Raw genomic sequence first — 13000 nt, 5'->3', positions numbered from 1 at the left:
TAATCCAGAACGTCTACACTTCTATTACACCCGTATAGTATTATATAATCCAGGACGTCTACACTTCTATTACACCCGTATAGTATTATATAATCCAGGACGTCTCCACTTCTATTACACCCGTATAGTATTATATCATCTGTGCGCACTCCACATTTTCTCTTGGTTTTCCTATGGGGGCAGTGTTATTTTTTTCTTTATTTCTGGTAATTCATCCGGCCGGCGTGTAATCCCGGTGATCCAGATGATAGATAATCTGCCTCCTGTTCTGTGTGATCCTGATGCCTCTTCTCTGTCATTAATTGCCCCCGCTCTTTGCCTCTGCCCCCTCCCGCACAGTTTTACAGTGGACAGTCTGACCAGCTACGGCATAGACGTCCGACATGTTGTGTCTCATCCTGGTTCATCCTTCCCGGCTTCCATAGTCATCAGCAACATTACCAATGGGAGCCGCACCATCCTTCACAGGAACAGGTTTGTGTCACAGTGGTTGGTGGGAGCCTGCAGAGCGACGTGGGGTGCAGAGCCGCGTGGGGTGCAGAGCAGTGTGGGGTGCAGAGCAGTGTGGGGTGCAGAGCGGCGTGGGGTGCAGAGCGACGTGGGGTGCAGAGCCGCGTGGGGTGCAGAGCCGCGTGGGGTGCAGAGCCGCGTGAGGTGCAGAGCCGCGTGGGGTGCAGAGCAGTGTGGGGTGCAGAGCCGCGTGGGGTGCAGAGCCGCGTGGGGTGCAGAGCAGCGTGAGGTGCAGAGCAGCGTGGGGTGCAGAGCCGCGTGGGGTGCAGAGCCGCGTGGGGTGCAGAGCCGCGTGGGGTGCAGAGCAGCGTGGGGTGCAGAGCAGCGTGAGGTGCAGAGCCGCGTGGGGTGCAGAGCCGCGTGAGGTGCAGAGCAGCATGGAGTGCTGAGCAGTGTGGGGTGCAGAGCCGCGTGGGGTGCAGAGCCGCGTGGGGTGCAGAGCAGCATGGAGTGCTGAGCCGCGTGAGGTGCAGAGCGACGTGGGGTGCAGAGCAGTGTGGGGTGCAGAGCCGCGTAGGGTGCAGAGCCGCGTGGGGTGCAGAGCAGCGTGGGGTGCAGAGCAGCGCGGGGTGCAGAGCCGCGTGGGGTGCAGAGCAGTGTGGGGTGCAGAGCCGTGTGGCGTGCAGAGCCGTGTGGGGTGCAGAGCAGCGCGGGGTGCAGAGCCGCGTGGGGTGCAGAGCCGCGTGGCGTGCAGAGCCGCGTGGGGTGCAGAGCCGTGTGGGGTGCAGAGCCGTGTGGCGTGCAGAGCCGTGTGGAGTGCAGAGCAGTGTGGCGTGCAGAGCCGTGTGGGGTGCAGAGCAGCGTGGGGTGCAGAGCCGCGTGGGGTGCAGAGCCGTGTGGGGTGCAGAGCCGTGTGGGGTGCAGAGCAGCGTGGGGTGCAGAGCCGCGTGGGGTGCAGAGCAGCGTGGGGTGCAGAGCCGCGTGGGGTGCAGAGCAGTGTGGCGTGCAGAGCCGTGTGGGGTGCAGAGCCGTGTGGGGTGCAGAGCCGTGTGGCGTGCAGAGCCGTGTGGGGTGCAGAGCAGCGTGGGGTGCAGAGCCGCGTGGGGTGCTATGTGTTGTAATGTTCTGCTGGGGATGCGGCTTCAGTCTGGTGTGTGGTGGCCCAATGAATACAGAAGTGTGATTGTGCGGGGGCCGGTCAGTGTCCTCTGCAGATCCAAAATGGTGCATTATAGAACTGCAGTACATGTCCGACTCTCCTCTATTCCTGCATCTCAGGAAACCAGTGCTGTCAGCACAGTCCCGCTCCTCTGTCCTCAGCACAGTACCGCTCCTCTGTCCTCGGCACAGTACCACTCGTCAGCACAGTACCGCTCCTCTGTCCTCAGCACAGTCCCACTCCTCTGTCCTCAGCACAGTACCGCTCCTCTGTCCTCGGCACAGTACCACTCGTCAGCACAGTACCACTCCTCTGTCCTCGGCTCAGTCCCACTCCTCTGTCCTCAGCACAGTACCACTCCTCTGTCCTCAGCACAGTCCCACTCCTCTGTCCTCAGCACAGTACCACTCCTCTGTCCTCAGCACAGTACCACTCCTCTGTCCTCGGCACAGTCCCACTCCTCTGTCCTCGGCACAGTCCCACTCCTCTGTCCTCAGCACAGTCCCACTCCTCTGTCCTCAGCACAGTACCGCTCCTCTGTCCTCAGCACAGTACCACTCCTCTGTCCTCGGCTCAGTCCCACTCCTCTGTCCTCGGCACAGTCCCGCTCCTCTGTCCTCAGCACAGTCCCGCTCCTCTGTCCTCGGCACAGTCCCGCTCCTCTGTCCTCGGCACAGTCCCGCTCCTCTGTCCTCGGCACAGTCCTGCTCCTCTGTCCTCGGCACAGTCCCGCTCCTCTGTCCTCGGCACAGTCCCGCTCCTCTGTCCTCGGCACAGTCCCGCTCCTCTGTCCTCGGCACAGTCCCGCTCCTCTGTCCTCGGCACAGTCCCGCTCCTCTGTCCTCGGCACAGTCCCGCTCCTCTGTCCTCGGCACAGTCCCGCTCCTCTGTCCTCGGCACAGTACCGCTCCTCTGTCCTCGGCAGAGTACCGCTCCTCTGTCCTCGGCACAGTACCGCTCCTCTGTCCTCGGCACAGTACCGCTCCTCTGTCTAATCCCTTCTTCCCCTGCTACTCCATAGCTTCATCATGTCAGATTTCTCCAGGAGGAGCATTGAGGCCTCGCGGGTGAGCTGGCAGACCTGGGGCGACACTCCTTGCGCTTGCTGCCTGGTAAACATCAACAATGGCAGTCGGACCGTCACACTGTATGACACGTAAGGAACAGAGGCGCTATACTGACCCCCCGAAATCACAGGGGACTAGAAATCTCTGAGTCTTATCGGTTAATCTAGGAGAGTGATTGTCACTGACACCTGCCGGAGTTGGGGGAGATTTACTGTCCGCAGCGAGCAGTCCGTTCCTGAGCTTGATATATCGGAAGCAGAAACGATAAAGGATAAAGGGCAAATTGTGATTTTGGACTGTTCTCGGCAAATCTTGTGAGGTATTCCCAGTATATGGCTTGTTTTGTGGGTTGTTCCTGGTATACGGCAGATTTTGTGGGGTGTTGCCGGTATATGATATGGCGGGTTTTTTGGGGGTGTTCCCTGTATACGGCAGATCTTGTCGTGTTACCGATATATGGCAGGTCTTGTGGGGTGTTCCTGGTATACGGCAGGTCTTTTGGGGTGTTCTCAATATATAGCGTGTCTTCTTCCTGGTTTTTTGGGGTATTCCCAGAATACGGCAAATCTTGTGTGGTGATCCCAATATACAGCGGCTTTTGTGGAATGTTACCGATATACAGCAGGTCTTATGGGGTGTTCCTGTTATATGACAGGTCTTGGGGGTTGTTCCTGCTACACGGAGGGTCTTGTGGATTGTTCCTGCTTTAGGGCAGGTCTTGTGGGGTGTTCCCAGTATACGGCAGGTCTTATGGGTTGTTCCTGGTATCCGTCAGGTCTTATGGGGGCTCCTGGTATATGACGGGTCTAGTGGAACGTTCCCGGTATACGGCGGGTCTTGTGGACGAGTTCCCGGTATACGGCGGGTCTTGTGGACGAGTTCCCGGTATATGGAGGGTCTTGTGAGGTGTTCCAGGTCTTGTGGAGTATTCCTGCTATACGGCAGGTCTTGTGGAGTGTTCCTGGTATACAAAAGGTCTTGTGGGGTGTTCCTGCTATACGGCAGGTCTTGTGGGGTGTTCCTGCTATACGGCAGGTCTTGTGGGGTGTTCCTGCTATACGGCAGGTCTTGTGGGGTGTTCCTGCTATACGGCAGGTCTTGTGGGGTGTTCCCAGTATGCGGCAGGTCTTGTGGGGTGTTCCCAGTATACGACAGGTGTTGTGGGGTGTTCTTGGTATATGGTAGGTATTATGGGGTGTTCCCAGTATACGGCAGGTCTTGTGGGGTGCTCCCAGTATACATTGGTTCCTGTGTGGTGCTCCCAGTATGCAATGGGTCTTGTGGGGTGCTTCCAGTATACAGTGGGTCTTGTGGATTGCTTCCAGTATACAATAGGTCTTGTGAGGTGCTTCCAGTATACAGTGGGTCTTGTGGGGTGCTCCTGATATTTGACAGGTCTAGTTGGGTGTTTCCGGATTACAGGAGGACTCATGTTGGGTTCCCGGTATATGGTGGGTTTTGTGGGGTGTTCCCGGTATACAGTGGTCTTTTGGAGGCTGCTGCCAGTGTGCTAGAGTTTAGTAACTACGAAAAATGGTTCAAGAAAGTAAAATCAGTGACCTGACGAGGGTCATGTGTGAGGGGAGATGACGGCTGAACTGAACCATGGAGCAATGGAAGAAGGCCTGGTCCACTGAATGACATTTTTCATCATGTGGACGTCCGGGAGAAGAGCTGGCACCAGGATGTTCTGTGGAAAGACACAACATGGCAGAAGCAACGTGTCTTTACAGATAGGCACAAAGTACAAATACCGGGATTCTGGGAGCACCACGTATAGATGGCCGTGCTCTGGAGATACGGAGGACAGATAACGATGCTCTGGATAGCCAGAGGACAGATAGCGATGCTCTGCTGACACGGAGGAAAGATGGCGGCGATCTGCAGACACAGTAAAGATAGCGAAGCTCTGGAGACACGGAAGACAGATGGCGACGTTCTGGAGACACGGAGGACAGATGGCGACGCTCTGGAGACACGGAGGACAGATGGCGACGCTCTGGAGACACGGAGGACAGATGGCGACGTTCTGGAGACACGGAGGACAGATGGCGACGCTCTGGAGACACGGAGGACAGATGGCGACGCTCTGGAGACACGGAGGACAGATTTCAATGCTCTGGAGACATGGAGGACAGATGGCGATGCTCTGGAGACACGGAGGACAGATGGCGACGCTCTAGAGACACGGAGGACAGATGGCGACGCTCTGGAGACATGGAGGACAGATGGCGACGCTCTGGAGACACGGAGGACAGATGGCGACGCTCTGGAGACACGGAGGACAGATGGCGACTCTCTGGAGACACGGAGGACAGATGGCGACGCTCTGGAGACACGGAGGACTGATGGCGACGCTCTGGAGACACGGAGGACAGATGGCGACGCTCTGGAGACGCGGAGGACAGATGGCGACGCTCTGGAGACGCGGAGGACAGATGGCGACGCTCTGGAGACGCGAAGGACAGATGGCGACGCTCTGGAGACGCGGAGGACAGATGGCGACGCTCTGGAGACGCGGAGGACAGATGGCGACGCTCTGGAGACACGGAGGACAGATGGCGACGCTCTGGAGACACGGAGGACAGATGGCGACGCTCTGGAGACACGGAGGACAGATGGCGACGCTCTGGAGACACGGAGGACAGATGGCGACGCTCTGGAGACACGGAGGACAGATGGCGACGCTCTGGAGACACGGAGGACAGATGGCGACGCTCTGGAGACACGGAGGACAGGTGGAGACACGGAGGACAGGTGGCGACGCTCTGGAGACACGGAGGACAGGTGGCGACGCTCTGGAGACACGGAGGACAGGTGGCGACGCTCTGGAGACACGGAGGACAGGTGGCGACGCTCTGGAGACACGGAGGACAGGTGGCGACGCTCTGGAGACACGGAGGACAGGTGGCGACGCTCTGGAGACACGGAGGACAGGTGGCGGCACTCTGGGTATGTGGAGTACAGGTAGCGGCACTCTGGGTACATGGAGTACAGGTAGCGTCACTCTGGATACATGGAGTACAGGTAGCGGCACTCTGGGTACATGGAGTACAGGTAGCGGCACTCTGGGTACATGGAGTACAGGTAGCGGCACTCTGGGTACATGGAGTACAGGTAGCAGCACTCTGGGTACATGGAGTACAGGTAGCAGCACTCTGGGTACATGGAGTACAGGTAGCGGCACTCTGGGTACATGGAGTACAGGTATATCATCCGCTCATCCATTGTGACCTTCAGCAGAAACCATGAAGGATGAGAAATCACAATATGGAGATCAGTGATTCGCAGACTGGTACATCCTCCATCCTAAAGCCGAGTGACATCTCCCGGATGACTTGCACATCAAGGATCATGGGGAAAACTAAATAGCAGTTTGCGGAGTCAGCCCGGCTCTGTACTGTAATGTTGTGTCTGTAAAGTCGGATGTTTGAACTGTAACTTTCCATTTTTGGGTTATTTCTCTTGCGTTGTCTCGTGTGCTATGTTACGTCTCACCTGGTCAGGTGGGTCCTCGGCCCGTGGTCCAGATGGAACAGCGGAGGGTGTAATGGAGGAATGTCACCAGGAAGAGCAGACAGGAACCACAGGAGCCGATGGAGCAGAGTTGTGATTACAGCGACAGATGTCATCCACTAAGAAGCAGAGGAGACTCTCGATCAGGAACCGGGGAAGCAGAGCCGTACTGCAGAGGAGGTGTAAAGATAGAGCTGGCAACAAAGCAGGGTGAACTCCGCAGAGAAGAAGCTGAGCAGCAAAGTGAACAACAAAGAGCAGTCATCCAGCAAAGTGTCAGTCGTAGCAGAGCTGGGTTTGTCCCAGAGTCTGTTGCAGAGCTGGAACAACAGAGTTACCTCAGCAATATATTAGAGCTGAGTTTGTCACAGAGTCCAAGGCTGATCTAGCCAGCAGTGTAGCACATTACCCAGCGATGTAGCAGAGCTGGGCTCGTCATATAGCACCAATAGACACAGAAAAGGCAGTCAACAATAGCACCTTGTGCAACAACTACCTGAACACTCGGCGGACATCCACCACCTGAGCCAGCCTATAAGGCTGGGCAGCCTGATATGCTAATAGTAGTGAGTGCTGTCAGGAGGAGGATGCTGCGCCCGGCTCAGGATCTACCAGACGTAATGATTACTTGCCCTTCTGTCATCAGATGCCCTTGTATAATGACGCACTATCGAATTACTGCATGCGCTTCTATGATTAAGTATTCCGCTTCTATGTATTATTACATGAGGCGCTCAGAGATTGTGGACTTACAGTCTGTACTATCCCCAATGACAGGAATCTTCCTGATGTGACCGCGGAGGACTTCCAGAAAGTAGATCTGGAACAATATAAGTGGATTCACTGGGAGGTAAGAGATGAAGAAAAATGTATGTATCAGTCACCTTCATACATAGAGGAGTGTTGAGGCTGGAGGGGGCTGGTCATCATGGAGGACAGGCTGAAGAGGGCTGGTCATCATGGAGGGGGGCTGGTCATCATGGAGGACAGGCTGAAGAGGGCTGGTCATCATGGAGGACAGGCTGGAGGGGGGCTGGTCATCATGGAGGACAGGCTGAAGAGGGCTGGTCATCATGGAGTAAAGGCTGGAGGGTGCTGGTAATCATGGAGTAAAGGCTGGAGGGTGCTGGTCATCATGGAGTAAAGGCTGAAGAGGGCTGGTCATCATGGAGGACAGGCTGGAAGGGGCTGGTCATCATGGAGGACAGGCTGAAGAGGGCTGGTCATCATGGAGGACAGGCTAGAGGGGGGCTGGTCATCATGGAGGACAGGCTGAAGGGCGCTGGTAATCATGGAGGACAGGCTGAAGGGCGCTGGTAATCATGGAGTAAAGGCTGGAGGGGGGCTGCTCATCATGGAGGACAGGCAGAAGGGCGCTGATAATCATGGAGTAAAGGCTTAAGGGGGGCTGGTCATCATGGAGGACAGGCTGGAGGGGGCTGGTCATCATGGAGTAAAGGCTGGAAGGGGCTGGTCATCATGGAGGACAGGCTGAAGGGCGCTGGTAATCATGGAGTAAAGGCTTGAGGGGGGTGGTCATCATGGAGTAAAGGCTGGAGGGTGCTGGTCATCATGGAGGACAGGCTGGAGAGGGCTAATCATCATGGAGGATAGGCTGAAGGGCACTGGTAATCATGGAGTAAAGGCTTGAGGGAGGCTGGTCATCATGGAGTAAAGGCTTGAGGGGGGCTGGTCATCATGGAAGACAGGCTGAAGAGGGCTGGTCATCATGGAGTAAAGGCTGGAGGGGGCTGGTCATCATGGAAGACAGGCTGAAGAGGGCTGGTCATCATGGAGTAAAGGCTTGAGGGGGGCTGGTCATCATGGAAGACAGGCTGAAGAGGGCTAGTCGTCATGGAGTAAAGGCTTGAGGGGGGCTGGTCATCATGGAGGACAGGCTGGAGGGGGGCTGGTCATCACGGAGGACAGGCTGAAGGGTGCTGGTCATCATGGAGTAAAGGCTTGATTGGGGCTGGTCATCATGGAAGATAGGCTGAAGAGGGCTGGTCATCATGGAGTAAAGGCTTAATGGGGGCTGGTCATCATGGAGTAAAGGCTTGAGGGGGGCTGGTCATCATGGAGGACAGGCTGGAGGGTGCTGGTCATCATTGAGGACAGGCTGGAGGGAGCTGGTCATAGAGTAAAGGCTGGAGAGCACTGGGCATCATTGAGGACAGGCTGGAGGGAGCTGGTCATCATAGAGTAAAGGCTGGAGAGGGCTGGGCATCATTGAGGACAGGCTGGAGGGAGCTGGTCATCATAGAGTAAAGGCTGGTCATCATGAAGGACAAGCTGGAAGGGGCTGGTCATCATGGAGTAAAGGCTTGAGTGGGGCTGGTCATCATGGAAGACAGGCTGAAGAGGGCTGGTCGTCATGGAGTAAAGGCTTGAGGGGGGCTGGTCATGATGGAGGACAGGCTGGAGGGTGCTAATCATCATGGAGGACAGGCTGAAGGGCGCTGGTAATCATGGAGTAAAGGCTGGAGGGTGCTGGTCATCCTGGAGTAAAGGCTGGAGAGGGCTGGACATCATTGAGGACAGGCTGGAGGGTGCTGGTTATCATGGAGTAAAGGCTGGAGGGGGCTAATCATCATGGAGGACAGGCTGGAGGGTGCTGGTAATCATGGAGTACAGGCTGGAGGGTGTTGGTCATCATGGAGTAAAGGCTGGAAGGGGCTAATCATCATGGAGGACAGGCTGAAGGGTGCTGGTCATCATGGAGTAAAGGCTTGAGGGGGGCTGGTCATCATGGAAGATAGGCTGAAGAGGGCTGGTCATCATGGAGTAAAGGCTTGAGGGGGGCTGGTCATCATGGAGGACAGGCTGAAGGGTGCTGGTCATCATGGAGTAAAGGCTTGAGGGGGGCTGGTCATCATGGAAGATAGGCTGAAGAGGGCTGGTCATCATGGAGTAAAGGCTTAATGGGGGCTGGTCATCATGGAGGACAGGCTGAAGGGCGCTGGTAATCATGGAGTAAAGGGTTCAGGGGGGCTGGTCATCATGGAGTAAAGGCTTGAGGGGGGCTGGTCATCATGGAAGACAGGCTGAAGAGGGCTGGTCATCATGGAGTAAAGGCTGGAGGGGGCTGGTCATCATGGAAGACAGGCTGAAGAGGGCTGGTCATCATGGAGTAAAGGCTTGAGGGGGGCTGGTCATCATGGAAGACAGGCTGAAGAGGGCTAGTCGTCATGGAGTAAAGGCTTGAGGGGGGCTGGTCATCATGGAGGACAGGCTGGAGGGGGGCTGGTCATCATGGAGGACAGGCTGAAGGGTGCTGGTCATCATGGAGTAAAGGCTTGATTGGGGCTGGTCATCATGGAAGATAGGCTGAAGAGGGCTGGTCATCATGGAGTAAAGGCTTAATGGGGGCTGGTCATCATGGAGTAAAGGCTTGAGGGGGGCTGGTCATCATGGAGGACAGGCTGGAGGGTGCTGGTCATCATTGAGGACAGGCTGGAGGGAGCTGGTCATCATAGAGTAAAGGCTGGTCATCATGAAGGACAAGCTGGAAGGGGCTGGTCATCATGCAGTAAAGGCTCGAGGGGGCTGGTCATCATGGAGGACAGGCTGGAGGAGGCTGGTCATCATAGAGTAAAGGCTGGAGAGGGCTGGGCATCATTGAGGACAGGCTGGAGGGAGCTGGTCATCATAGAGTAAAGGCTGGTCATCATGAAGGACAAGCTGGAAGGGGCTGGTCATCATGCAGTAAAGGCTCGAGGGGGCTGGTCATCATGGAGGACAGGCTGGAGGAGGCTGGTCATCATAGAGGAAAGGCTGGAGGGCGCTGGTCATCAGAGAGTGACGTGAAGTGACTGGCAGCCAAACCTTGTGACCTTTGATCTTTCATTTTCCAGGGGCGAAATGCAGATGAGCAGATAAAGATGATCCATAGAGTAACCGCCTATAACCAGAGCCACCCCGCCGACCAGCGGATCACTGTCTCCGTAGAGATAGAGAAGGAGCGCGAAGAGTTGTACCAATTATTCCAATATGGCGATGTGGTAAGAGGGAGAGTGGTGACGACCCAGCAGTAAGCGTGGCCCCCATTAATTCCGGGCATGTTCATAGCTGATGGTCCTGTGTGCAAGAATGTGATCACCTCCATGGATCCGGCGGGTTCAGACACTCTCCGCTCTTTGTATAAATTGGTCGTATTGATGCCCCTGACTCATGGGTCCATCCAATACCTGCACACGCTTCCACCCAACCTGTAGTAGAACATTTTACTTATTTGGGGATAAATATCGAAAACAAATAATATTATTCTATAATATAATATAATATTCTAATAATATAACAATATTCTTTCTATTCCACTGTCGGTACCAGGTCGTATAAATCTAATTTATATGATACTAACATGTAGTTCTGCCTCACATCCCTCCCATCACTGACATCCCATCATTGGCATCCCATCACTGACATCCCACCCATCTTCACATCACGGACATCCCCTAATCCCCCCATCACTGACATTCCCCAATCCTCCCATCACTGACATCCTCCCATCCCATCCATCCTCCCATAACTGACATCCTCCATCCTTCCATCACTGACATCCTTCCATCACTGACATCCCACCCATCTTCCTATCACTGATATTCCCCAATACTCCCATCACTGACATCCCCCATCACTGACATCCCCCAATCCTCCCATAACTGTCATCCCAGCCATCACTAATATCAAACCCACCCTCCCTTTACTCACTGACATCCCCTCATCCTACCATCACTGACATCCCACCCATCCTCCCTTTTCTAACATCAGGTGGTCTTTATACAGTTGTGTTGTCTCCATTACATTGTGTGATCACCATACTGTTGTCTGATCTCCATACTATTGTGTGGTCTTCACACCTTTGTCTAGTGTCCATACAATTGTGTGGTCTTCATACTGTTGTCTGGTCTCCACACCTTTATGTGGTCTTCACACCATTGTCTGGTTTTCATACCCTTGTGTGGTCTTCACACCTTTGTCTAGTGTCCATACAATTGTGTGGTCTTCATACTGTTGTCTGGTCTCCACACCTTTATGTGGTCTTCACACCATTGTCTGGTTTTCATACCCTTGTGTGGTCTTCACACCTTTGTCTAGTGTCCATACAATTGTGTGGTCTTCATACTGTTGTCTGGTCTCCATACCTTTATGTGGTCTTCACACCTTTGTCTAGTGTCCATACAATTGTGTGGTATTCATACTGTTGTGTGGTCTTCATACTGTTGTCTGGTCTCCACACCTTTATGTCGTCTCCACACCTTTATGTGGTCTCCACACCTTTATGTGGTCTCCACACCTTTATGTGGTCTTCACACTATTGTCTGGTTTTCATACCCTTGTGTGGTCTTTTTATGTGATGATATCTGTTTTCTTCAGGTGTTTGTCAGTAAAGATGTTGCCAGACATTTTGGGTTTACCTCATCATCTGAGGCTGTGGTAGGATTCTATCCACGGGTGAAGAATGGGTGAGCCGCCATTTGTAACCTCTATGACTTCACGTAATTAAGAAGCTCTTGTGTCTATTGTTCTTATGGTCGTATCGGTGTATCCATGTGTCGACAGGCATTTAGATTCCAGATGCCTCATGGTCTGATCTGCCGATCTCCTCCTTTTTCTAAGTTGTTAGTTCTAATATATAAGTACTCTGTCATGTAATGTGGCAATGATGACATTTTCCGGTGTCATTGCCTCTATGGCAGCTTATTTCTGGTCAGACACATGATATAGACATGTTTGCCCAGATATTTCATAGCTTTTCTTCCTGGGAACCAGAATTGACTGTGGGGAAGCATTGACATTATAAGGTGGATGGACCCTCTCATGAACCCCACCCATCTCTGTGATCTTGATTTCTGCAGGGCATTTCTGGTCTGTGCTTGGGCTGAACAAGGAGCTGACGCTTTGGGACCAGATGGACGTGTCCTCCATTCTCCTTCCTTTCCCCCAGAGACAATTGTAGACACCCTTGGCGCTGGAGACACCTTCAATGCTTCTGTAATCTATGCCCTATCTAGAGGTATGCCTCCTTCACTCCTTACACGTGGCCATGTTGTGCGTGTCGTTCGTATATTACACAGTTACCATGAAACGTCCCTATGCATCAAAAAAATCACAAAACGGAAAATCAGAGTAAAAGCCGAATTTAGGGCTGAGATGGTGCTGGGTGCACAGTCACATCGCGGGGTCAGCACTTTGTGTGGTATGGGGGTCAGCAATGTCCATGTTTAACATGATCTGTACTCAATGAACGACCAGCAACGTCCACATGTGAATATCATCGAGCTCTCCTTCTTCTCAGGTCAGTCTATGCAAGAGGCCATCACGTTTGGTTGTCGTATAGCCGGGAAGAAGTGTGGAATACAGGGCTACGATGGCATCGTCTCCTGAGACCTCGTTTCTTCATTTCGACAAGGACATGAGGTCACAGATCTGGAACACAAGGAGGTCCCCGGCTCTGAACGTCTCCCCAATAAACATGTACATAACTGCTCTGTTTTTAATAAATTCTCTTTCCTGATGATGATGATGATGATGATGATATGGAGTCTTCTGTGGCAACTGTCTGTGTGGTGGCAACACCAGATGATGATGATGATGATATGGAGTCTTCTGTGGCAACTGTCTGTGTGGTGGCAACACCAGATGATGATGATGATGATATGGAGTCTTCTGTGGCAACTGTCTGTGTGGTGGCAACACCAGATGATGATGATGATGATATGGAGTCTTCTGTGGCAACTGTCTGTGTGGTGGCAACACCAGATGATGATGATGATATGGAGTCTTCTGTGGCAACTGTCTGTGTGGT

General features: G+C 53.9%; 1 protein-coding gene across 2 annotated transcripts; it reads left to right on the top strand.

Moving 5' to 3' along the window:
* The first annotated feature begins 230 nt into the window (after positions 1-230).
* LOC141258685 (ketohexokinase-like) lies at positions 231-12719 on the top strand. 2 transcript variants are annotated; one of them, XM_073673684.1, is made up of 7 exons: positions 231-474; positions 2631-2765; positions 6970-7042; positions 10047-10193; positions 11569-11657; positions 12051-12208; positions 12491-12719. In XM_073673684.1, exons 1-7 carry the CDS (start codon positions 245-247, stop codon positions 12577-12579), a joined length of 921 nt encoding a protein of 306 aa, XP_073529785.1. In that variant the 5' UTR covers positions 231-244; the 3' UTR covers positions 12580-12719. The 2 variants fall into 2 exon arrangements, with proteins under 2 accessions (XP_073529785.1, XP_073529786.1); XM_073673685.1 differs by lacking the exon at positions 2631-2765.
* Positions 12720-13000: the final 281 nt, after the last annotated feature.

This window comes from Phyllobates terribilis, unplaced genomic scaffold (genome assembly GCF_046119375.1).
Source record: "Phyllobates terribilis strain yellow unplaced genomic scaffold, ASM4611937v1 Scaffold_3__8_contigs__length_932513732, whole genome shotgun sequence".
NCBI lineage: Eukaryota > Metazoa > Chordata > Amphibia > Anura > Dendrobatidae > Phyllobates > Phyllobates terribilis.
This window is presented reverse-complemented; position numbering and strand designations above follow the sequence as displayed.

Coding starts and splice junctions, on each gene's coding strand:
- LOC141258685 (XM_073673684.1), top strand. CDS start 245: ATGATAGATAATCTGCCTCCTGTTCTGTGTGATCCTGATGCCTCTTCT. Junction 475..2,630: donor ACCATCCTTCACAGGAACAG/GTTTGTGTCACA, acceptor GCTACTCCATAG/CTTCATCATGTCAGATTTCT. Junction 2,766..6,969: donor ACCGTCACACTGTATGACAC/GTAAGGAACAGA, acceptor CCCCAATGACAG/GAATCTTCCTGATGTGACCG.